Raw genomic sequence first — 26,026 nt, 5'->3', positions numbered from 1 at the left:
AACCCTCTGTATTTATCCGGGCTTGGGACCGGCACAATGAGACCCTGGCTTGGGCCCCCTCGTGGCTACATTCTGGGAAAGCTGTGGTTGATCTCCTCAAACATGTTGCAAAGGTTTGCAGGGTGTAGAAGCTAACAACACTAGATGGTTTGTTCTTCTGTGGATCTTCTGGGCTTAAATCTCACAGTGATGTTGTGTTCTGCTGAAGTCCTCACAGCCTTTTGGAGCTGGGAGTCTCTCTCCTTCATTCTGAGGCGTCACGCTGTGACAGTCTGTGAAACTTTCTATGGACAGTGGCAACATTTGAAGTGAAGGAAAAAGAAGTCTCAAGTTCCACTTTGGGATGTTTTGTTGTTCTCATGACAGCACCGTAGAATCGTCTTTCAGGCCTTCAAGCTAAGCGGAGCCGGAAAGACATCAAACTCATGGTGCTCTCAGGAATGGCCCAGTTTCCTGTGAAGCATGCGCTCTCTCAGATACCACACAGCTTGATGTTTGTTCTTCCTCCTAACCCCTCACTGCCTCTCCCTCATGGGTGCAGTCCCTCCGGCTGTGGAATGGCATGGTTTCCCAGCTCAGTCTTCTCTTCATTTTGCTCTGGTTGCTAGGTGACTTTGTTTTTGCTGAGGCCAGACAGAGATGGGGCAAAGCAGCAGAGACTGTCCAGGCTTTTTTGGAATGAAGAGACAGATCTTTTCTAATGAAAACATGGGCAAAGGAGAAGAGGCCCAGAGACAATAAACTCAGACAAGCCAGAGGGGCATGTCGCATAATGAAGTACTTACAATGCCAAGCCCATATTGGTTTTTAGAGGCGATGAGCCTTCTGTGACCACAGAGTTTGACCAAAGAGGGGGTGCTTAGCACTGAGTTACCCCCTCCAGTTGGCATTTTGACTGGGCTAAATGGTAACTTGGCCTCTTTATGTTTTCATTTTGATGCATGGAGGTATCAGACTAGTTTCTGGGAGCATTTTGGAAAACTCGAGCGTGAATTTTCCATGACATGAGTTTTTTTCTGTATGACTTGAGTTTTGTTGCATGTGAACTTTTTTCTCCTTAATAAGTGATCGACTTTGGAGCTTTTTCAGATCATCAGAGTGTTTCTTACAGATGTGTGCCATTCTAATCCTAAATACAACTTGTTTGGATGTTGAGTCAGGGGATTTGGACTTCTCAGACACATTTCACTCAGTCTTCTCTCGTTTCATCATTCTGCCAAAGCAGGCCCTTTAGAAATTAATCAAAAATTCCTACTCCTGTGGCAGATTTTTTTTAAATAAGCAAAGGGGAATGAAAAGGGAAAATCATCTGATCAAGAAATCTTATTTTAAGAAAAGAATTCTAGTCACTAACACATGTTTTCTTGAACTAATATTTTTTAGGGGTGTAACAATTACATTTAACATTTAATTCATATCATAATTTGTGAACTGATTTGTAATCAATCTTGGTTCATTTAGAACAATCCGATTGACTGATCTAAAATGGATCAAACATCTTTATCCAAACTTCCAGCAGTGAGACTCAGAGATAAATACCTGCTACTGAACAGTGCAGCTGAAATTTTCCAGATTCCTTGTATTTCTTCAAGATGATCAAGCGTAAATTAAATATGTGTAAACAAGAATGAATGTCAAATCCATTCACATTTTAGTTTGATGCCCACCGTTGTTTTTCCACATCAGAATAATCATTATTAGAACATTCTACCACACTGTATGGTCACATGACTGTAAATTCAAAGTGTTTCCACACATTGGACTGTTAAAAATTGATTTATTTTATTTTTAAATGATTGTATAATGGTACAGGTCAATTCACAACTAGCCTCAGACACATCAATCTGGTTGGATTGTAGAAATAGAAATCAATTCATCGATTAAGTCGATTCAATGTTTAAATCCTTACTATTTTGATATTAAGACACTTTCCTGGAGTCAGAGTGTTGTAAAGTTTAGAAAAGTTGTGAGCGTTCAGCACCAACAAATGTACTTTGGTTATATTTGAGTCGGTGAGACCAAAACTTTATCTTTAGTGAAAAACAGTTCCTCCTTTCAGATGTCGACCTCATTAGATTTTAGTCTACTTTTAATACCAGAAGCGAAGAACAGGGGCTGCAGGATGCATTCAAAGTTTAATATACTATCATCTTAATTGTCTTTATTTTTAGTTATTTTAAAGCTAATGACGGTTAAGATGTGCTTTACATCCACTTTGAAGACCCGATTAGTCGACTAATAAAGTCATTGTTGAGGCAGGACTGATGAGAACCTTCGTCCACATCATAATTATAACTGGTGCACATGTTTTGTCATCTGGCACTGAACTGGAGGCCTGTTATCAAGAGCCCTCTGGTCTCATGTCTCCAGCAGTCCAGCGGTTCCTCTCTACAGCAACACGTTGAGGTTATTATGAACTGCAGAAAGTTCAATCAATCGGGTGTCAAACACGACCCTCTGCTCTTCATGCTAGTCCCTGCCTGGTGACCACACGTATGATTGACTCGGGTATCATTTTAGACCTTCAGCTTTAGAAGGGACGCTGGTTCATCGTCCATCATGTTTTCCTTAGACATGCCGAGTCACGGCCCTGAACTGGACTGGAGAAAACGATGGCGAGGTGCATGACGCATCAGGACGTTCTCTGCTGCCCCCCTCCCTTCCTCACAGCCCTCAGAGCTCCTTATCTCCTCAAGAAGTTTCCATTCTCACCCGGCCCGGCGGTCCTGACCCGGGAACAACTTTAATATTTTACCAGGCTCATGATAATGACTAACCGGCCCCGCCCGTGACCCAGCCTGCCCCCTGCTTTATGGTCTCCTTTGCGAACATTCAGAGATGATTTGCAGGAACTCGCTCCACTGCAGGTTCATTAAGCTGAGATCACAATCTGCAGCATTACGCTGCTTGGTGTCTCAGCCCTTTGTGTGGTTGAACCTTGCCTACCCCCCCCACATGCTTCTGTTGCCAGTAAGGCTGAACAATGTCTTTGCCTCTTCTGTGGTTTCATTGTTGCTTCAATTGTTTCTAATTTGGTTGATTTCCACAAAACCCATAAATCTCTTCCTTTACTTGCCCCCCCCCCCCCCGTCTGTCATTGTCCCCCCACCCCTGTGCTGACAAGCAGCCCGGAGCTATGGCCGCAGAAGAGGTAACGTGTGGATTTTCTCTGTTCTGCTTGCCATGCCGGTGGGGTCTCGCAGAGGTTTGGGGGGGGGGGTCTCTGTGCCATCATTCCCATCTGTGATGACAGGGAATATAAACGTTCAGCAAATAAATGTTAGCTGACAGATTTAGACGACTTTTCTAATTATTATTGCAGTTTTACTACCTTCGTGTCAGACATTCCTACAAATAAATGTTCTGTTTGTGTTTTATATTTGAGTCAAATCTTTTCCACAATACTTCTGCTATCAATGAAAAGGTAGAGGCTGCTGGAGAAAACTCTCCAGTGGCTTGAGGTGGACAGGCTGTGCTGAGCTCTTCACCCGCCCAGAGAGAGATGTCCTTTAAGTCATGTCTGTGTCGTGCCCTTCTCACAGAAATATCAAACCAATGATCGTAAAGACTGAAGAGTGTTGTGGGGGCGTGGCTTATCTTTTTGATGGGTGTGGTAAAATTATTGTATTTTCCTCACATTAAGATTGGAAGGTAAATGTTTACATATGGATTTAGTTTATTTTGTATCTTTTAAATTCTTTCTAATGACACAGCTGGTCACTTCTGACACAAAGGAAATGAAAATGCAGAAAAAGTTGGTGAAATCTGACAAAACTGTCAGATACTATTTATTTGCTGAACTTCTATATTTGGGACTCATGTGACAGAAGGAAATTATTCATTTGGAGGCAATGATTTCAGTCATGTGCAGTTATTCAGACGGGACAAGAGTCCACAGCACCTCTTTAATAGATCTTTTATTTCCTTGATTCATTTTTCTTTTTTTCTAATTCTGCATCAAGAATGAAAAAAACAAGGAAATAAAACCTGATCAAAGGGCATTGTTTTCCTGAACTGCAATCATTTGGTACATTGATTTCATAACAGATTGGCTCAGAAGTCATTTCTCATCAGAAGATGAGGGTTTGGGTTCATTTCATATGCTTACATCATTTGTTTTAATACTTCTGTCACTCTTTGGCAAACTGGGAATCTGCAAAAAGATAAAGGCATTTTCAAACTTAATAATTGACTTATTGAGACATAATTTAGTTTAAACCTGTTTTCAAATGAAGTAAAATCAGATATAGTTTCTAGAAAAGGCAATTGTTTAATAAATGCAGAAAGGATGTGTGGCTCCTCTCTGCCATCGTAATATCAAGTGGGAATGACTAATAAAATAGCACTAAGGGACTGAAGCAGATGTTGACACATTGTCTGTTTTTATGCTTTAAGTCTTTATTTTCTTATTTACTAATTAGAAACAGGAAAGAACAGAGTCTGACACTTCTGAGAAGTTATCTCAACTAAAAGACGATCACAAAAAACCCCCCCAAAAAACAGGACTTTCAGATTTTATAGACTTCAGGCAACAATGTTCATGAGTTTGTGACTGTTTGAATATAAAAGAATCAACAGTTTTTGTCTTCATTTATTAGAAGTAACAAACCAGAGAATGTCCTGGTCTGAGCTGGAATGTGGATCTAAACTCAACGGCTGGATAGAAACGATACTGATCACCACTTTTGTGAGGGAGAGCTTAGAAACGGAGAGCTGTCAGTTATAGGTGATGGGAAGAGGGGCGGGGTTGCTGCATGCCAACAGTCCCGCTCACAACTCGGGGTTGAATTTGTAATGAACTCCTATAAAAATATGTCCTAGAAAACGAGACGGATTTAAAAACCCAGCTGAAAAGAATGGCTGAATCATCATTAAAGAACCACTGGGAACAATTTTACTACAGTTTACCAGGTGATCAGAGACCGGAAAAGAATTGCCTTTAATAATGCAGGTCTGATAATGAGGTAATAGTCAATAAGTTGTCTCAACAGCTGATACTGTAAAGCAGGGGTGGCCAACCCTGGTCCTCAGGAGCCTCAACCCTGCCTGTTTTCCAGCTCTCCCTGGACTGATTGATGCTGACAATTGAAATCAGGTGTGTTCAGTCAATCAGGATGTGGAATCATTTACGTCAACTAATCAGCAGGAAGCTGGTCAGGGAGAACTAGAAAACAGGCAGGGTTGAGGCTCCTGAGGACCAGGGTTGGCCACCCCTGCTGTAAAGGAAAAGGATGAATATATGGACGTGTTTGGGTTTAAGAGAACGTAAGAATCAGCGTTCATAGTTTGAATGTAACACTGAACGTTGTGCATTGGTGTTTGTCTGGTTTTCAGACATGAGGAAGTTTGTATGTTTCTGGTCATTTCTTGTGCTGTCAGTTTGAACCGAGCCGGACTGAACACCAGCTCACCTGGACTCAGAGATCACAAGAAAACTGACTGAGAAATGAATGTGTGTTGTGCTGCGCGAGTTTCACGCAGAGCTCCACTTATCCTCAGATTGAAGTACTTAATTCTCAACATAATCAATCAAATGTTTAATCTAAGTTTGGTTTTGTCAAACTCGTGTGTGAGGATGTGAAATGTTTGACTGGTTTCCTCTCCCTCATATGTTGTGGTGTTTCCCTCTCGTCTCAGGTCGCTCTTGCCTGTTTCCCTTTGAAGATGGTTTCCTCAGCGACGGGCATGGCGACCCTTCCTTGACTCCTGGTCTGAACTCACCGGCCCGCTGTCAGAATGGAGAGAGGATGGAGCGCTACTCCAGGAAAGTCTTTGTGGGAGGCCTTCCTCCTGACATCGATGAAGGTACAGGAGAAACTCTGCTTTTGATCGAGAGTTTTCTTGATGTGTAGAGCTTTCAGGTGGAAGTCTCCCAGTACGTAACGTTCTCTTGACGTTCTGCCGCAAACCTTTAAAATAACTTTACTGGTGATTCGATGCTCTACTGTAAAGTCAGTAGGGGATACATTTGCTAATTGGATGTAAACTGGAATATATTGAGTCAATTTGTTCTTAGATTTGGCTATTTATGGAATAAAAATATTGTGCTTTTATATTTTGAGAAACTCTGATCTAACTGCAAACTGTCTAATTCAGGGGTCTGCAAAATGCGGCTCCTGAGCCACATGTGACTCTTTTAGGTCTCCATGGAGACTCTCTTGCTGAAGAAAAATATAATAATGGTATTTCTTTAAGTAGGGATCATCTAATTGGCTTTGATTTAATTTAGATTAGTTAAGTTTATACAGTGATGGTTGAGGTGTGGGCTGCACGGTGGTGCAGTGGTTAGCGCTCTTGCCTCACAGCGAGAAGGCCCCGGTTCGACTCCCGGCTGGGACCTTTCTGTGTGGAGTTTGCATGTTCTCCCCGTGCATGCGTGGGTTTTCACCGGGGACTCCGGCTTCCTCCCACCGTCCAAAAACATGCTTCATAGGTTAATTGGTGACTCTAAATTGTCCCTAGGTGTGAATGTGAGAGTGAATGTGTGTGTGATTGAGGCCCTGAGACAGACTGGAGACCTGTCCAGGGTGTACCCCGCCTTCGCCCTTCAGTAGCCGGGATAGGCTCCGGCACCCCCGCGACCCCGAAAGGGAAGAAGCGGTCAGGAAGATGAATGGATGGATGGTTGAGGTGCACACAGATGATAAACTATGTTGGTTTTTACATCCCTGTTGATTTGAGGAGGTCTTGTTTGCTCAATTCTACCTCCAGATTGAACAGATTTAAGAAATATTAAGCCAAACTTTGGTAAAAAGTTTGATCCTTTTTAGTTTAAATGACATATTATCTTATGCTGCACAACAATGGTCAAAAGCTGTTCAGAGCTGCACTGAGATGATCCTGTTTGGCACAGAGCAGCTTTTATTCTGTTTTGTTAACTCATTAAAAAAAAAAAAAAATCAAGTGTAAGTTTTACTCCGAAGTGCCACAGCACCCTGTAAAACCCTTGTTTTTGTTCTTGTCTTTACTCCTCTTTGGCAAAGGAAGAGTCATTTTACTGACGACTCTCCCTGTTCTGCAGTTATTTTCAATGCAAACTTAACCCTTTAACAGCAGAGCTCCAGTGTTTATGTTCTTTGATTTACTGTAACTTTTCAACTGTTAACACGATCAAAGCTCATCGAGCCGCTTTTCACAATCTACTGGAATGATCGTGTTAACGATTGAAAAGCTACCGGATGTTAAAGTTTTTGTGTTTAAGCATCACCGGCGACACCTCAGGTGTTATAGAAAATCTCAAACAAAGTCGGTGGCAAAAAGTTGGTCTGCATTCACGTAGTGTTTGAAAGTTTGTTGTTTTTCCTGTCTTCATGTGTGCTTTCTAAGTCAGTCGGCCATTTTTCCAATTATTCCTACAGCACATGAATGCAGCATTTCCCTGAGTTTGGGTTTTTTCCTGAGGGACATCAAGCCATTGGTGAAAATGGCACAAAAATTAGGAAATAATCACAGTTTTGAAATAAATACTCCAGAATGTAGTGTTTTAAAGTCATTTCCAATCAAGATTAAGACATGTTTTTGTCCAGATCTTGTGTTATTTCTTTCTTTCATGGGGTGAATTACCAAATTACGCCACAAATCTGCTCCTGGTCAGGCCCCTCAGTCAAAATTTAGAAACCATGAAAGAAAGCTTGCCCACCCCGGTTCCATGCCTACTAACTCTGAAGGACACAGTCTTTGTCCTGATGACATGACATGACAATAGGAACATATCCCAAACTCTCAGTCAGCATGAGTCAAAGTCAAGTTTGAAATGTTTGTGGCTTCAGCGTTGAAAACTCCTGTGTGGATCAGAAAAACATTCTGCAGTTAAAGAGGAGAAATGTCAAAAGGCTTACTTCATTTATCTGTGAGTCATTCCACAAGGATAAGCTCAATGATTTACATGCAACAGGATGGGATGGGTTGTTGGAAGCACGATCATGTGGAGAATCCCAAAAGGTCCGTCACTCACAGTTGAGCAAAGCAGTGGAAAGAAGAGCGAGTCTAAAGGGGCTAAAGTGTCTTCTAGAAAGTCTTCAGATGAACAACTTCTTTAGGGTTCAATAAACACGCTGTAGTCTGGGTAAACGAGGCCCTGGCAGTAACCTGTGCAGTTTGAGAGGGGTACATTTCCATGAGCTGCACTGTGGAACATTGACTACTGATGAGATCCTCGGTGCGTGCCCCCACAGGGGGAAAAACCCACGACTTTCCATGTTATGAGTGAGGCTACTGCCGACAGTCTGACTTCTGTTTAATGCAGGAGCAGGGAACGTATGTCTGCTTTTGTACAACGAACTGTGTTCTCTTTGCAGATGAAATCACCAACAGCTTCCGGCGCTACGGGCACCTGGTGGTGGACTGGCCCCACAAAGCCGAGAGCAAGTCCTACTTCCCACCTAAAGGTACTGACAGCTTCTACTGCAGTCTGTGTCATTAGAGTCAACAGAGTCATTTTAAATGTTTAAACCTGTTTTTATTCAGCTTATATGACTCTGACTATTCTCTGAAAAGTCAGACCCCCCTGCTGATCCACACCGCTGCAGCCCGCCCACAAGCCTGGGAGCTGCGGTGTGCCGTTTCAGAGAAGCTATTAAAGCAGTGGAGATGACTGACATTCAAACAGTGATGCTCTGCATCTGCAGGAATCTGTAGGAACCTGCAGGAACCCACAGGAACCTGTAGGAATCTGCAGGAACCGATCCCTCTTCTTCATGTTCAAATGAGTGAGAGGATTAAATCTGAAGTGGGGGGTGAATGAGTTCATGGTGGTGAAAGGACCACTGGTTAGACGGTCGTAGGATCCAAGCATCCAGCCTTGCTGTTGGATTCCTGATTCAACCACGATGGTTTAGGGCTGAAACCATCGTGCACACACTTGGTGTGATTGTCTGTTTCCATGTGGAGGAGAACAAAGTCATTATGGATGTGGGATTGGCTGGAAGAACAGCTCTCCTCCCAATAAACACTGTTTGACCGGGTGGAAGACGGCTGTCATTTTCTCTGCTTCTGCCTGCAAACCGTTCCCTTTAGGGATGACTCATACCGTGACTTGGGGACGGGGAAAGGTGGTTTTTAGTTTGGTTCATGGTGAGGAGAGCAGCCAGAGGAGGAATTTCAGAGCGATGTAAGAGTTTCCTGCAGCTGTTAATGCTTAACTCCTCGGAAACGCTGCGTCCGTCTGTAGCAAGAAAATGTACTCTACAAAAACAGCAAGAGAAGCACAATACAAGTCTGGGTTGTTGACTCAGCCCCCACGCTCCCATTTTCACACACTGCACCAAAGTGATGGATCTGTGGAGGCTACACCCCACACCACTGCCCACATGTCGGATCAGTAACGACACAAAGAAACTACCTGAGGACCCAACTTGAAGATAAAGTTAATCCAGACAACATGGCGCTTCCTTTCAAAGAGAATAGTCTGAATCTGCCTCTAGTGTTCTATGGAGGAATGCAGCGCTGAGAGACTGATGTTCACCTAAAAACACATGATGTGCATTTCTTCAAGCTGCTGTAGACTTCAAACATCTGAGTCAAAACTAAAATAAATAATAGAAGTGTCTGCTCTGACCTTTCTAAACCAGAAAGCTCAGTTTTCTCATTTTCCTCTAAAGTGAAACTGAATTCATCCACAAACTGCATTTAAAGGCTTTCCTCTGTCCATGAGAGGCATTAAAGGAAATGCAGATGAAACTACAACAACCTCACTGCTGTGGTCTGTCTCCTCATCACCCCTGACCTGACGGTCAACACCATTTCTTTCAAACTAGTAAACTAGCTGGGTTTCTTTTTTTGTTTGTGTTGTCGTTCCTGCAGAGAAACTTTTCTTTGAAAAAGAACATTTGTGGTAAAGATCCAAACTGTTAACACCTGTTTGCTGCTTCAGCCTCCTCTGCTGTGCCGTACAGCAGGAGTGTCAGACTCCTGACCTCCAGGCCCTTTAGAAATGTCGCATTTTCTGCTGCTGATTACCTGGATCAGGTGTGCCTTTCCGCTTCTAGTTAGAAAAATGTGAAACACTGGTTCTCCAGGCCGGAAGTTTGACCTCTGTGCTTTACAACATATTTTGTTTTCAGAGAAAGTTGAACCATCTTAGGCTTTTTTTTTTTATCCTTTTCAGTTCAAGATTTGGACCCCCCCCCACACACACACACACATTTATCTGTAAACAGGAAAATGCTCCTGCTGGTCATATTCCTGTCCATGTTACTGGCAGCTCAGCAGAAAGGCTCCATAAATCGGAGGCAGCAGCGACTGCAGGTCTGTGCTCCTGCTGAGGCAGACGCCTCTGCACTGCGCAGAAAACCAGCCAGACTCTGAACCACAAAGCATTCAGGCTGTTACTCCAACAAACGCAGGGATGGTGTCACTCTGAGGACTGTGATGTCATGTCTTCTTTAACAGCAGAGCTCCAGTGTTTGTTCTTTGATTTACTGTAACTTTTCAACCGTTAACACCATAATTCCAGTACTGGAACATTACAGAACGTTAAAGATTTTCACAGACAAACCTCTATGATGTCAGCATTAGCACAGAGACAAGAATCTCTTCCTGGGTGTCAATAAACACCTAAAACAATGAAACTCTGCTCGTCCCAATGTCTGTGGTCCATTATGAGCTATTATGATGTTAACTGGTCACTCACAGCCAAAATGTGTTGGGAGAGCATTTTGTTTGTCGTATTGTTTTTTCCAGTTGGTGTGAACAGAAAATGACACAAATAGTTATCTTTTTCGGAAGCACAAACCACTGTGGTTTTGGGTTCAGAAACAAGGAACTGTCTTGTTTGGCCTTAAGGCTCTGAAAGTCGAGGAGCCACAGGTTGTTGTCACAACGGCTTATAACCTAATTCAGCCAATCACAATCACAAGAAATCATGCACACAGCTCATAGAAAGTACAGGGGGTTCATAGTATTGAGTTTATGACTGGAGCCTCCAGGACTGTGGAAATTTGAAGTGGTTGGATTGGTCCACAGGCTGGAAAAACTACAACTTGAACTTTATTCATGTTAAGTTGCAGGAGGAATTGATTCAGACAGTACTTTCTTTTCAAGGTAATGAGTTGCAGTCTGCTGCACATTTGTCGGGTGCATATAATGATGCATGATCTTTTATTCTGTTGTTTACAACAATTCTGCTCTAAGTAGCTGCGCTATTGTTACTATTGTTAACGCTGAATTTTACAGATAATTTCAATTCAATTGGTGTCGATGCTTATCAAAGACATATTATTATCATTTTCACCAATGTTGCACACAAACGTGTCTATTATTTGTTGCACAAAATAAGACAAGTTGTTTATCGTGATTGTGTTCAAGCTGAAAAAAATTGGGATATATTTTCCTAAAAATTTGTTTTTCTATATATTGTGAGTAATTAGAGATGATTTCTACCAATTATATCATCGATATCGTGAGCCATGTATCGTCTCGTATCGTGAGGTACCCAGTGATTCCCAGCCCTAGTTCAGTCACTGCAATCTCCTTTCTTCATCATTCTGACGCTCAGTTTGATCTGCAGCAGATCGTCTTGACCATGTCTGCATGCCTAAATGGGTGGGCTGCTGCCATGTGATTGGATAATTAGAACTTTGTGTTATTGAGCAGCTGGACACGTGTGGCTAATGAAGTGACCAGTTAGAGTATATATTTGTGTTTCTAAAGTCGTGGCCTGATGAGAAATGAGGCTGTTACAAAAGCTTTATAGAGATTTTCTGAACATAGGATACGGTGTGTGAATGTGAGCATGCTCTCCTCGTGCTTTAATTTAATGAACCAGAACTAAATTTTACATGGATTTTCTGACTATTTGATCTGTTTTGCTTAAAAACATCTGACTTCTTGGACTTTCTTCAGCCCACACACAGAATCTTCCCTGTCCTCTGTCACGTCCCATCATGGCGGTTTCCAGTCTCGCCTGGAACAGCCCAATAGTCTGACCTTGTATGAAGTCTCTGGTCTCGCTGCTAAATAATTCATCTCTAGTCCTTGTCTAAACTGCTGTTTGTGTGCACTTTGCAAGGACATCACCAAGCTGTCCTCCAGATGCAGACGGACCTGTGGGGTTCATCAATGTTGCATGGTTCCTTCAGTCTTCAGCTGTTCAGCACCTCGCTGCTTGTGCTGAGCAGGAAGTCCAGACCAGGAACACTTCAAGATGTTCCATCCTGTGGGGTGTAAAATGATCAATAGTTTCACAGAAAAAAACACAGGTTTTTCTTTAAATAGGGAAAGATGCGCTCCAGTCAGAAGGTGGTGCTGGAGTGATGGTTCATTATTCCTTCTGTCTGTCTTTCAGGCTATGCCTTCCTACTGTTCCAGGAGGAGAGCTCTGTTCAGGCTCTGATCGACGCCTGCATCGAGGAAGACGGCAAGCTTTACCTCTGTGTTTCCAGTCCCACCATCAAAGACAAACCAGTAAGAGGACTTTTATCTGCTCCTAAAAACATTCCAAACAAGGACATCCAGTTCCCTGACAGGAGTTTTCTGAGGGATGTAGCCACACAGACGTGCCCAGCTCAGAAATCCTCCCTACAGCTTCCAGCTGCTCTGCAGTTTTCCATGACATAAACATGTTTGCACTGTTTTCCTAGAACGTTTTGTCCTGTCTGCACCCTCAGGTCCAGATCCGTCCCTGGAACCTGAGCGACAGTGATTTCGTCATGGACGGCTCCCAGCCTTTGGACCCCCGCAAGACCATCTTTGTTGGAGGTGTGCCCCGACCTCTGCGTGCAGGTGGGTCTGTGATATGAAGTGAACGTTTTCTCAAAGCCTCTAAAGTGGTCTCATAACTTTGATTGGCATGGAGCGCGGAGGCCGGAGGCGGGAATGAAAGTTGCCCCCGTGAGGGAAGTAATCCTGGTCTTGAGTTTCTGGGAATCCGGCCCAGTGGTCATCATGTTAGGAATTCATGCTGTAATGGAAGATTCAGCCTCTCTGTTACTGGGATAAACATTACTGCAATCCGACCCGAGCTAATTACCCCCCAGTTGTGTGTCTGCTGCTGTGCTGGATAAGATATACATCATTTACAACATTTTAGAGCAGAAAATATCTACAGCGTGTGTTATGAGAGGGTTTCCTGCTGTAGAACAGTAACTTTCTTCCTCCTCTCCCTCTCCAGTGGAGCTGGCTATGATAATGGACCGACTGTACGGGGGGGTTTGTTACGCCGGCATCGACACAGACCCTGAGCTCAAATATCCAAAGGGAGCCGGCCGCGTTGCCTTCTCGAATCAGCAGAGCTACATCGCTGCAATCAGCGCCCGCTTTGTTCAACTGCAGCACAACGACATCGACAAGAGGGTGAGGAGGTTCAGCAGTATCCCTGTCAGCTCCGCGGACAGAAGCGGTCCGAGTCCCATCGAGCTGCTGCAGACGTCTCACACTCAGCCCAGCTTTCATTACAGAGTCTACAGTAACGGGGGCCGGGCCGGCCTGTGTAGTCATTCCAGCCTTTAGCTGCCGGGCTCCCAGCAGATGTTTCATTCACATGGAGCAGCTTTAATTATAGCAGCTCCCTATATATGAATACGCACTCTGGCTGGACTGCAGACTGATTAGTTTAAGCACAACGGCCAATTGCTGAGGAAGATGGTGACCAAGAAAGACTGGTTGTCAGCCAGGAAGCCAAGCCTCTGCATGGCGGGACTGTCTGTCTGCCCCTCCTTAGCTATCACCATTTATCATCCGGGGGGGGCTGGAATATCCCTTTATGGCTAGAACAGGGTGGAATGTTATTAATAGGAAAAAAACGTGGCCCTTATAGTTTTCTCAAAGTTTAGCTGTTGTGATAGTTTATTTAACAACAACTCCTCCCGTATATTCATCTCCACAGTGAGAATCAAGAGAAAAGAGACTATTTTGTACCAGGACTTGAATCAGAAGAATCGGCTTCCGAGAAAGAATTGAAGTGCCCGTAGCTACTAGTTCCCCTTTCCTTCCGCCCTACAGTATAAATGTTCACAACAATTTGTTGCCTGCAGCACGCCCGTAGATAAAAATACACTTGAACCTTTTTACAGTAAAATGTGAAGGAGAAAAGCGTCTCGTCGAGCCGCTTTTCTCCTTCACAATCTACTGGAATTATTGTCTTAATGGTTTAAAAGTTCTAGTATGTTAAAGATTTCGTGTTTAAGCGTCACAGACGACGCCTCAAGTGTTAAAGGGTTAAGAAAATAATTTACTAGAACTTAAGAACTGACTTTACCTCTTTTTCCAGGTGGAGGTGAAGCCGTATGTCCTGGATGACCAGATGTGTGATGAATGCCAGGGGGCACGCTGCGGGGGCAAGTTCGCCCCCTTTTTTTGTGCCAATGTCACCTGTCTGCAGTACTACTGCGAGTACTGCTGGGCCAGCATCCACTCACGTGCCGGTCGAGAGTTCCACAAGCCGCTGGTGAAGGAGGGCGGCGACCGCCCCCGACATGTGTCGTTCCGCTGGAGCTGAGAGGGGAGGGTCTGGGGGGGTCTGCCCTACCCCGGTGGGACGACAGCCACTGGAGTTTTAGAAGCATTAAAAAAGAAAGCTCCTGCTGCCCAGAACCAGCTCAGCCACCCCCCTCGCAACGCCCTCTGCCCCCCACCCCCGTGTGAAGACAAACATAAAACGGATACCATCACATGAACAAGACGGTGTTGAAACCACATGGCTCTGAGCTCTGGCTTGGGTTCCCCTCTGAAGACGCTTTGTGGGGAAAGGACATGCAAACTCCTTTAGCTTAGACTTCGCACTTTGGCACAAGATCTCACTAGAAACACCTGCGGTGAACACCTGTGGCACAGTGAACACCTGCAGGACGGTGAACACCTGTGGCACGGTGAACACCTGTGGCACGGTGAACACCTGTGGCACGGTGAACACCTGTGGCACGGTGAACACCTGCAGGACGGTGAACACCTGACTGCTTTCAGTTCCCTGTTCTGTTGCCTGGTGGCTGTGGTACATTCTGATTGACCCCTCCCTTTATTGAAACAGTGGTGGTCTCATATGAATATTTAAGAGAATATCTTTATTTTTTGGTTTTGCACCAATCTAGTTATATATAGTTGATTTCAAATGTATGTAAAAGAAGCATGCACTTATTTTCAAAGGCTGTAGTTTTGTTGCCCCTAGTAAAAAAAAAAAAAACTTACCAAAGGTAAATAAGATAAATACTAATGGAAAAGCAGAATAGGTGGCATAAAAATGTAGCAAAATGTGACAGCTGTCCATCAGTATGGGCCTATATATTGCCCAGAAAAAAGTAACATTGTTTGGTTCCGGATTTTGACTCTGAAGATAATACCTCATGCACACAATCAAATTCATTCACCTTCAATTTGCAAGTCTTTATTTTTTGATAAAATATCTGATTTTTTTTAGTGTTATGTAAATGTGATGCTCCAAAAGCTTTGCTGCTAAATTCATGGTATAATTGTACCATAAGTACTTTTTCTGGTTGGGGTGTAAAATGATAAAAACCATTGTAGAGAAACAGACCGCCGAGCTGCCTGACACTCTGGGGGGCCCCGGGGGCCCCTGGGGGCCCGAGGCAATGACAGCTGACTCTGATGGTGGGGGTCAGGGTGTGCTGCCTCTAACTGCATGTTTGTTTTCAATCAGGTTACTGCATGCAATAGTATCGTACCTACTATTCAATTCTGCCCATGTTTGCACAACACCCTGTAGCTGAACCTGCACCCACTGGCTGACGGGGTTCACAGGGAGGGGAAAAAACAAGTCAAATGTAGGATTACCATTTAAAAACTGTCCAATAGGTGAAGTACTTTTTTGCAGTGATTCTTGATATAATTGTGCATTTTTTCTACCATATGTAGTTAGATCGGAGTATGCCTAGAACTGTGATTCGCTTTGACTGTCGTTAATGTCCGACATAGAAGTCCTGTGAAACTTCATAGCTAGTGTCTGCACACGTATTATGGTCTGTACACGTCAGTATACACACACACGCAGACGCCGCACAAACACCAGTCTGAGCTTACAGAGAGGACGTGAGAGATGCTGGGTTTTTGTTTTGCTGTTACTTGTTTTTAATGAACTGGAGAGCAGAAAGCAACCAAAGAGCTCTGACTCATCACAGAGGGGCTGTCGGGAGGCGGGAAATGAAACGCTAAAGCTACTGAGCCCCGCGCATGCTCTCACTGGAGGGGGGATCCTGAACATGCAGATGTGCGACCCGGGAGTTATTTATTTTTTTCATTTGTTTTTCCTGCAAAGCTTGAAGTAATTGCCCTGCTATAAAGTAGATGGAATTAGCAGAAGGAGCAATCTGGATATAGCTGGGGGTAGGGGGTAACAAAGTGACACTGGCTGGGGTTTTGCATGACTGCATGTTGATGTGCCCCCCCCCGGCTGTGAGGTCTGATGCCGGAGCCCCAAAGTCTCCGTGTTCTTTCACCTTCTTAGTCATAAACTGTTTTTCCTGCTTTTGTTTGTTTGTTTGTTTTCTAAATGAAACTTAACAAAAAGTCACAAGAGTCCAAAAAGCAAGAATTGTGGGTGTTCTTGTGACTTCTTCTTTAACTCTTGCTTTGTTTCCGGTGGTCTCTGTGCACTACACTTGGAACAGTTTAGCATTCTTCTGACTGACAAGATTTCTTAATACCTCAATTTTGAAATGGAGAGCAAATTATTTTTTAAGTAAGATTATTCAGAAGCCTTTATTAATTTAAACCTTTCAGAGATGATTTACCAAGTGGATTTATTTTTCTGCTTTTTTCAGTTCTTTTTTGGAAGGCATGAACTGAAGGAGCTAGAGCTTTATAACTAATAATCCTGGAGTTAGTGGGAGTTTTCTCTACTTGATGGCGGTGGAGGCCGGCGCATGTTTCCACGGGTTCAGAGGAAATCAAATATCAGGTGCTCGGAGTGGAAACGGAACACCTTTTTGTATATTTATAATCAATCATTTATTATACAGACCAGAGTTGTGGAAGATCTTCTGTTTGTTATTTTTGAAGAGGTTTTTTATTTCTTAAAGTGTGAGCTCCCTTTGGTTTTGTACACAGCGGCGCTAAAAGCAGCACGGTGACCCTGATTGGTTGCTCTGAGAGGAAGCAGACGTGGGGGCGTGAGGGCCACAGAGGAGATGTTTTCTAGACTGGAGACAGAAAAGGGGTTTTTAACCAATGGTGAGCCCCCCCCACACCCCCCGTGGCCTTCTGTTCATGCAAGACTTGAATTAGTCCCGTTTTAAGGCTGACGCCTTGATCCTTTCTTGTTATGTGCAATACTGTTTGTACTGTTTGTAGAAAAGAAGAAAACAAGAAAAAAGAGGCAGAAATCTTTATGGCAGAATTATTTTCATTGCAAGCATTGTGGTTCACTACAAATCATTTTCTACTGTGTATTTACCTACTACTAGTATCCTCCAGTAGTGATGTAGCCTTTGTACTGAGAAATTTTTATTATTTTTAGGAAGTTTTGCTAAAAGAGAAAAGTAATTTAAACATTTGTTGTTTTTTTTATTTCATATTTTTCTTTATAGAATTTTTGTCAAACCATATGGAGGGGAAAATTTCCTAACTGGTCAATGTCTTTATTTTTATTTTTTTACTTGGAATAAATTAATTTAATGATGCTGGTTCTTTCAATAAATCTTGTTTTTCTTCATCTGCTCACTTTTTTCATTTTTTGAAGCTGAGACGAGCCTTTGCAATATTGTTACAAAAGTGTCTGGTTTGTTAAAGAGCTAAGCTTAATGCGTTCTCCTTCTGATGTGGCTTACATTTGTGTGAAAATGATCTAGAAAACAAACAAAAACTCTCAAGAAGCAGGTTGGTGATGTACAAGTGATTTGTAATGTTGTACACAAATGAATGGGCAATAAATTAAAAAGGCAGAATGTGGAGCATCCTTTCAGTGTGTTGTGATGTCATTGGGCAAAAACACAACATTTAGTTGTGGTTCTGTAACTTCAGGGTTGTCCCTTCAACACAGAACACAGGAGACCTTCAGCCGAGCAGAACAGTTTTTTTCATTTAGTAGTCCAAGTGTACTTCAAGTGTACTCTGTCTATACTGGAAGTGGTGCTGTATACTTGAAGTTTTCCTTTTATGTACCATATATTAGGAGTGTAACTATTCATTTTAACGATTTGATCCAGATCACAATTTGCTGATCAAATTGATTCATTTTGAACAATCCGATTCACTGACCTGATGTTGATCCAGGACATCTTTATCCAAATCGGTGTGACTCCGATTAAACCTGGTACTGAACAGAGCATTATATGACAGTATGCTCATTAAAATAAACTTCTGTACTATTTTTTTCTAAGGTAATCCAGTTTTGTTTGTCTATCGAGATCACCAGCCCTGTTCCTCGGGAGCTACCGTCCTGCTCGGTTAGCAGCTAACTCCACGTCAGTAGAAGCTGATTAGCTTCCAGTTTCAGGGTTTTATTGACACCAGATATCATTTATATGTGGATGATTTGGTTTTTTACGGTACCAACAAATCTCTTGAGGGCAGTGTATCTGCATTACAAAATGATTTCAATGTTATTCATGACCGACTTCTAAAGCTTAAGCTTTTTCTAAATGCAAACAAAAGCAAATGAATGCTCTTTTGAAAAACAAAGAACTGCGCAAGTTAATCACACGGCGGTCACTCCTCAGGGGCCAAACATAATCGATGACAATCTTGTATTCAAGGAACATATTGAGCAATTGGTAAAGAAATTAAGATTGAAAATGTTTTTCTATTTCAGAAACAGGTTATGTTTGTCTTTTAATGGATGACAGAAGCTAGGAAAATGGCTTTTCAGTCCTCTGCACCGACAGCGGAACAATCTTCACAAGGACTTGAAGTTGGAGCAACTGGTTCATACAGACCAGTTTGTGAATGTTTTAAATAGGTTTATGAATTTTATTGCCGATTGTAATTTGGTGTATTTGTTTATGTGACAATAGGGCTCCTTTGAAAAAGAGATTTTTAATCTCAACAGGACTTCCCTGGTTAAATAAAGTTAAATAAAAAACTAAATTGACTGAACACACCTGATCCAGGTGAGTAGCAGTTACATGAGAAACAGGGTTGGAGACCCCTGATTGATCCAGACTTAATAGTAGAATTGTTAGTTCAGCACAGACTGGATTTTAAAAACTTTTATTTTTTTTACTTTTCAAAATTAACATTTTCATGTTTGATTGTGACAATGTGCGCACATTATAATGCTGTGTGCTGATCCAATAAACAGGCCATTGTTTGGAATTTCTTCATTTATTAGACACACGTCTAGTTTAGCACATCCTGCTCTTCTCTCTCATTCTATGTCACGATACTATACTACACATATTTAGGGAATAGTTGACAATACAACAAAACAACCTAATGTAATGTAATGCAAATGATACTTATTGTTCACCATCACATCAGCAGCCTCAGTTGTTTTAGTGAAGGATGGAGAGAAAAATGTTTGGTTCAGAATTTCTTGTAGAGATCTATTTTAACAGAAATAATTTAAAACTTTCTCATTTCTTACCTTTTTTTTTGGATTCCTGCTAAATCATGACAGTTTCTTTTGTTTTTATGCTCTTTGTCTCTCATGCCATAAGTCTGTTTAACATCTCTCTGGGGGGAGGAGGGCAAAACCTAGGACTTAGTATTGAAATAACCCTTGTATGAGTGTGTGTACGTGTGTGTATGTGTATTAATGCATACATATATATGTATAGGTATCTGTGTGTTTGTATGTATGTACGTGCGTGCATGGGCCTGTATATGAGGGTGATATTACCAACTGTGAACTAACTTACTTACCTGTTTACTTTTATATTCTATATCTTAAACATTTTTTATGTACCTATTTATCTTTAAGTGCCATTTCTTAATTTAACATGTATGTAACAGTGCTGTGTGAGATGTGGAGTTCTTTCATTTCCCTGCGGGCACGTCCCAAAAGGATTAATAAAGCTGTCTATCTTTTATCCAAAATGCCAATGACAATCTGTCTTTAAAGCAGTGTTAGAGATTCTTCCTCTAACAACATTAATCATCAACATCTCCTCACATCTTCTTGTTCATGTTTGTAAAAAGCACTTTGTGATCCATAGATCCATTTGAGTTTGCAGTTACATGTTTGTAAGTTCTTTTGAATGGATGCACTGACATGCTGGTTTGATCATTGCTGTTCCTGGTCTGAATCCACAGCTTCTGGAATCTCCAAGAACTGCAGTTATAGTGAAGTTCTAACCATCAGCTGAGCTTTGTTTCCATATTTCCAAACTAGGACACTGGCTCTAGCTTAAAGGGGCCCTACCAGGAAAATTCTTCTTTTTGAGGTTTTAAATGCATTTTACTGTTCATTCCTCTCTATAGAGAACCTCAAAGCGGTATTTTGATCTGTTCATGCATTTAAGAATAATCCTCTAAAAACCTGCACTCTCTGCAGCAGCCCCTCCCATACCCATGAAAACGAGCGAGTGGAAACGTGCTGATGTAAGATCGATGCCAACAGCTCCCTCCAGGAAGTCTGTGCTGCAAGCTCCGCCCCCAGACTACAACAAACACCCACTTTCTCTGTGGAGCTGTGGTGCTGAGGTAGTCATCTCCTTCCAGAATGTGTATCCTGGCAGGAATAACTACCTCAGTACAACAGCTGTACCAGGAACCGCTCTCAGATCCATCTTTCAAATTGGTCTTGGTTCGTTTCCAATCAGACTGAACTTCTGTTCACTCTGAGATTCTTCAATCTGAATATGAAACGAACAGAGTGGAACAACTGAACCAACACGGCCACCGTACCCGACAGTCACGTGATGTAAACACATTAGAAATGAGGTGATCTGTGAGCTGCAGACAAATGTAGAGCATTAGATTGTCATGTTAGTCTAAAGGACATAATTGATCCAATTGTTTACTTGATAGAACGTTTATTTTAACACTGAAAAACGTATAACTCTTTTCTGTCTCGTTACGCGGCTGTCGTGACGTCATCTTAAAGCTCTATTGTAGTTCAAAAGTTAGAACAAAATACAAAGTTTGAATATGTGAAAAATCCTGCCAAGCTTCTTCAGCGCATCCATCTTTGTCTTCTGTTTTGACCCACCCCATAGCTGCTGGCCAATGACTGAGGAGACCTTTAGTCATGTGGTTTTGTTTACAAAGTTTGGTCACGCTGAGGAGGCTCAGGGAGGCAGACAAATGTTTGTTCTGGTTGGTTTTTGAACTTTTTTATGATTGAAGGTGAGAAATATCTTCATGAAACAATTACACCACTGCTGGCTGATCAGTGACTGGGTCAGTCACTGCAACATCCTCCTTGTTCCCTCTTCCAGAGCAGAAGATAAGCACACTGAAGATGTGCACAGAGTGCATGAGTGGCAGTAAGATGAAGTCTGTTCTTTTTTTTTTTTTTTTGACTGAACTTGAGCCGTTTTCCTGGAGCAGACCAGTAGCTGGAAACTCATACTGGTCTCACTTTTACATGAAGACCAAATTGAACCTCTTCAATCCCCGTGTGGTCGTTTGAGTCTGACCTGGTCAGTAAACATGTTCCTTAAGTGGAGCTTGAAGGAGAACACGGGAGAAATGAAGCAGCTATGGTAAAGTTTCAGTCAAATTCAAGTGTGACAAACAAAGCAGTCTTGAAATCATCTATGAAAGTGCGCCATCTACTGAGCACTGAAGACAAAATGAGGCAGTTCCAGAACTTCAAAGGTTTGCAGAATTTATTACAATTCCACCATCATAAAGAAAAAGCAGCAATTACAGAAATATGTACAAGTCTACAATCCTTTTAAAATACTTGTGGGGGCTTCAGGAAGCCCTCTGAGCTGGATCAGTTTCCTATGACAACGAAGGCTCAACACTGAAGACTGAGTGGTGTGCAAAGAGGGCAGGAGGCCTTAAAGGAGCCGCCTCCCGCTGTAACTAGAAAACAAAGTAACCGTCAGCTGCTGATCCTGCTGAAGGGGAGGCTGAGCTACAATAATGGGGGGGGCACATGGCTGTGTTTACGGTACCGGCACACTTCAGGGAAAGTGCTTCAGGTCCTGCTCAGGGAGGGGGTCAGCTCCGCTAGTGCAGGGAGTGCATGAAGCTGTCCAGGTTGTACTCGGTGTCATACTGCTGCTGGTCCCACAGCTCTCCCAGACCGTCGATCACAGACTTCATGGAGGACTTCCCTGAGGTTGAAGACGCCGGCTCTCCTTTGTTGTCCTTATCATCCTGCAACCACAAGCTCAGATCAATACTTGGGTGGAAACGCTGCTCCCAGATGGAGTTTCTGTGGCCCACCTTGTCCAGAGTGAAGAGGTTAAGGAGCTGGTCCGTGCCCATGCTCTGCATGCTGGTGTTCTCCTGGTTGATGACCGTGTTAGCAATGCTCATTTTGAACTTCTGCAGGCCCATGATCTTCTCCTCCAGCGTGCCCCGGGTGATCAGCCGGTACACATTCACCACACGTTTCTGTTCAGGAACAACCAAACCATGACCAGTCAGAGGCTCGGGCTGAACTTCAGTTTCTTCTCAGGATATTTTCAGCCACAGTGTTCTGAAGCAAAGACTGAGTAAAACAAACATCCAGAACAGCAACTGATCCAGACCCAGAGTGAGCAGAGTTCAGGTGAGGTCAAACAGAACAGAAGGTCTACAGCTCACCTGTCCTATCCTGTGGGCGCGGTCCATGGCCTGCAGGTCCCTCATGGGGTTCCAGTCGTGTTCCACAAACACCACAGTGTCTGCACCGGTCAGGTTCAAGCCCAGACCACCAACATGGGTGGTTAGCAGCAGAACATCAATGGACGGGTCGTTGTTGAACCTGGAGCGCACAGAGGAGAAGGTCTATCGACTATCTTTGAATCTAGACAAATCTAAAGGGATGTTTTTGGTAATTACAAAGCCAATACAGAGCTCTCAATTAAAGTTAACAATGACTTAATCGAAAGTGTAACAGAAATTAAATTCTTATTGATTGTTATTGATAACAAACTGAGTTGGAAGCCACACATCAGACACATACAAACTAAAATTTCTAAAAGTATTTCAATCATAAATAAATCAAAATATATATTAGAATACAACTGTAGATATTGATTGTACTGCTCCTTAATATTACCATATTTCACCTACTGATAATAATGATAAGACTTCACTACATCCTCTCTTTCTGCTTCAGAAACGAGCCATCAGAATTATATATTAAAACGGTTATCTTGATCACACTAACGATTTATTTGATCAATCCAGAATTCTAAAACTGTATGACCTTGTTGATCTTTACACAGTTTCTATACAGAGCTAGTGGGAAAATAGGAAAACATTACCATAAATATCCAGAAACAGTTCTTAGGAATGAAGGAGGAACAAACTGAGAGGATGCAGGAACTTCAAGGTCAGATTGATAAGAACCAGAAAGAAAAGTTTCTGTGTTTCTGTGTGGAACTAAACTCTGGAACAAGTTAAGTAATGAGCTCAAACAATGTTCAAGCTTTTATACATTCAAGAAAATGGACAAAGAAACTCTAATATCACAATATGAAGATAAGACGAGTTAAAGATCAACTGGTGTTTGAAGAATTTCAAATGTCTGAACTTGAATGTGATGAAATAATCAAAGATTTTTCAAATGTAATCATTGAGTTTTATGTTATGTAGTATGCAGAAATGATTACTGAAAAGTTTACAATCACTATGGTATTAATTTTCTTTACTTGATCCAAAATATGTAGCAATGATCACAGGATTATTGTAATTATGTGTTCTAAAGATAATCAATGATTATTAGATATTGTGTGAATCATTAATGTTTACTGGAAATATATAAGAATTCTTTCAGAGAATGATTAATTGCTACTTTAAAATGAGTATTACATATCTGTTAAATGATGTATGATTGATGTTACTGTTTACTGAAATAATGTTTGATGAGATTAATCAACAATCAACAAGAACTTCACTTTACTATTGGGAATTACAAAAAAAAAAAAAACAGATTACATAATTATGCTAAACAGTGATATGAAGTAATTAAGTAGGGGTGGGATTATATAAATTCACTTCTTCCCACTCTTTTTCCAGCAATCAATCAAACTCTGCTGACTTTAGTTAATTATCACAAAAAATGAATGAACTAAATGTGACATAAGTGTGTTTTATTTTTGTTTTCCATTTTATAATCAATGCATTTAATTGTTTCTGATTGTGTGTTTTGTCCTGTATTTTTTTTCAATCTATCCTTGAAATAAACCAATCAATCAATCAAGGTCTGACATTTAGAGAAAGTCCACGTGGCTGTGGCGCATCGACGCACCTGGAAACGATGGAGTGGCGAAGGCCGGCCTGCACGCTGCCGTCCAGCCTCAGGTAGGTCACGGTGGGCATCTTGGGTTTCAGCAGGTCGTGTTCAACAATATCCAGCATGCTCTTCAGCTGGCAGAAAATCAGCACACGATGTTGGGCCACCACCGCTTCAGTGCCGCTCTCCGACCCTCCTCCGTCTCCAAGACCACAGTCCAGGAGCAGCTGAGAGGTACAAACACGTCAGAACATCCGCCGATAACCCAGCAGCACACACTGCTCCCGTCTTCACCTGTTTGAGAGCAGAGAGTTTGGGGGCGTGCTGGATGTCACGCAGGCTGGAGTTCTGAGCTGCCAGCTGATCCGTGACCCGTTTGTACTCTGGGTGCTGTGGGGTCAGAACCAGGCTGGGGTGGTTGCACAGTTTACGCAGGTACTGAAGCGCCTGGAGAGAGCAGCAGGATCAGAATGGAGGAACATCAGAACACTGCTGAATCACTGCTGATTCAAGCATGACTGGATAAACAGATCAACACATGGCAACAGAACTGATCAAAAGTGAAAAGAATTCATAGAAACAATTTAAACCTGAAGTCCCACTCCAAACATTTCTTGAAAAATGGCATCATCATAGTTTAAAGACACTTTGAGCAAAAGTGTCTTTAAACTATGATGATGCCATTTTAGCCAAAAAAGAACAATCTAAAAATCTGTGTTGTTTTCAGGACATAGATTCTAAGAGTTCATTAGAAATTCACTTCCGAGTTGTGGGCGGGACTGTTGGCACAGAGAAACCCCACCCTGATTGCTGAGAGCTCTCCGTTTACACCCTCTCCCACTATCTTACAGCTCCTCACCCCCTGAAGCTAACATTAGTGGTGCAACAAAAAAGGTGATCAATATGACTTCTATCTAAAGACACTCATGGATCCATGAATCAGACTGAAGCGGAGCAGGAAGACTGCGGGTGTGAGGTGTGTCCAAACTTTTGGCCTGTACTGCACATTTCCTCCATCATCAGAAAGATGCTACAAGAACATGTTCAAAACCACTTCTCTGGGAGTGGGTCTTTAAGTGGTTTCTAAACTTTGAGACAGCTTGATTTCATTGAAGTTTAAGAGCAAGCTCATTTCCATGACCCCCAAAAACCTAACAATCACCAGGTATGACAGACGAAAACACCTCGGTCAGTTTTAGAACGTCTGATCTCCTGATGAAAATCTGGAAGGTAAGCAAAGTGCCTTCACACTGGTGCTGTCCTCTAGGCGTGTGCAGTATTACTTTAATACTGCACACGACGGTATCTAAAAATAGACAAGATATCATTTTGAATACCATCATGAAAAAAACGGATTCCTTTAAGAGATGATTTTTAAATAGAATAATGAAAAAAGTGAACGTAATATCTAAAGATGATTGTATGTTCAGTGGAACTTATTGTGGCTTAAATGTTCACTTCTAAAGAAATATTTGAATAGAAAATGATCTACTGGGGAGTAGCGTCATGATGTGACATCAGAACGTTACAGCTCAGAAGCAACAGACGCACCAGCGAGTGACGGGAAGAAAGATGGTGAGTTGTGCACCAGTGACTTGGTGTCTAAAAGAACAACTTCCAGAGTTTGGGAGAACTTTGGGTTCAGATTAAATGAAGGAGGAGAGCCTCTTAATCCCAGTCAGGCTGTTTGTAAAAGGTGACCACCAGAAATGGAAAGGCCTCTAATTTCAGGACGCATCTCTGCAGAAGAGCGAGCTGCAGCTGAAATGACGTCATCAGTTTGGAGTCGGTCATTCAAGG

The 26,026-nt window shown here is 42.3% G+C and overlaps 3 protein-coding genes across 9 annotated transcripts in view; 2 read left to right on the top strand and 1 right to left on the bottom strand.

Annotated features, from left to right (window-relative positions):
- The window catches only part of cpeb3 (cytoplasmic polyadenylation element binding protein 3), a 36,605-nt gene extending 18,757 nt beyond the window's left edge, over window positions 1-17,848 (top strand). For 5 of the 7 annotated variants that reach the window (XM_024264887.2, XM_024264885.2, XM_024264890.2 and 2 more), the window contains exons 5-11: window positions 3,128-3,151; window positions 5,638-5,805; window positions 8,298-8,387; window positions 12,284-12,402; window positions 12,606-12,720; window positions 13,109-13,290; window positions 14,207-17,848. In XM_024264887.2, coding sequence (XP_024120655.1) covers window positions 3,128-3,151; window positions 5,638-5,805; window positions 8,298-8,387; window positions 12,284-12,402; window positions 12,606-12,720; window positions 13,109-13,290; window positions 14,207-14,434 — 926 coding nt within the window. In that variant the 3' untranslated portion in view covers window positions 14,435-17,848. The remainder of the gene's footprint in view (window positions 1-3,127; window positions 3,152-5,637; window positions 5,806-8,297; window positions 8,388-12,283; window positions 12,403-12,605; window positions 12,721-13,108; window positions 13,291-14,206) is intronic. The other 2 variants (XM_024264889.2, XM_024264892.2) reach the window with 1 other exon arrangement.
- Window positions 1-26,026, top strand: part of LOC112161900 (cadherin 11, type 2, OB-cadherin (osteoblast)) — a 264,903-nt gene that overhangs the window by 71,876 nt on the left and 167,001 nt on the right. The gene's annotated exons all lie outside the window — the stretch shown is intronic.
- btaf1 (BTAF1 RNA polymerase II, B-TFIID transcription factor-associated) overlaps window positions 21,642-26,026 on the bottom strand; it is a 28,374-nt gene continuing 23,989 nt past the window's right edge. The window contains exons 34-38 of the mRNA XM_024264895.2: window positions 24,521-24,673; window positions 24,242-24,453; window positions 22,591-22,750; window positions 22,228-22,398; window positions 21,642-22,158 (exon numbers count right to left, since the gene is read on the bottom strand). Of these exons, the coding sequence (XP_024120663.1) occupies window positions 22,009-22,158; window positions 22,228-22,398; window positions 22,591-22,750; window positions 24,242-24,453; window positions 24,521-24,673 (846 nt within the window). The 3' untranslated portion in view covers window positions 21,642-22,008. The remainder of the gene's footprint in view (window positions 22,159-22,227; window positions 22,399-22,590; window positions 22,751-24,241; window positions 24,454-24,520; window positions 24,674-26,026) is intronic.

The sequence above is a fragment of the Oryzias melastigma genome, linkage group LG15 (genome assembly GCF_002922805.2).
Source record: "Oryzias melastigma strain HK-1 linkage group LG15, ASM292280v2, whole genome shotgun sequence".
NCBI classification, from domain to species: Eukaryota; Metazoa; Chordata; class Actinopteri; order Beloniformes; family Adrianichthyidae; genus Oryzias; species Oryzias melastigma.
Note: the sequence above shows the minus strand (reverse complement) of the source record. Positions and strands in the feature narration are given on the sequence as shown.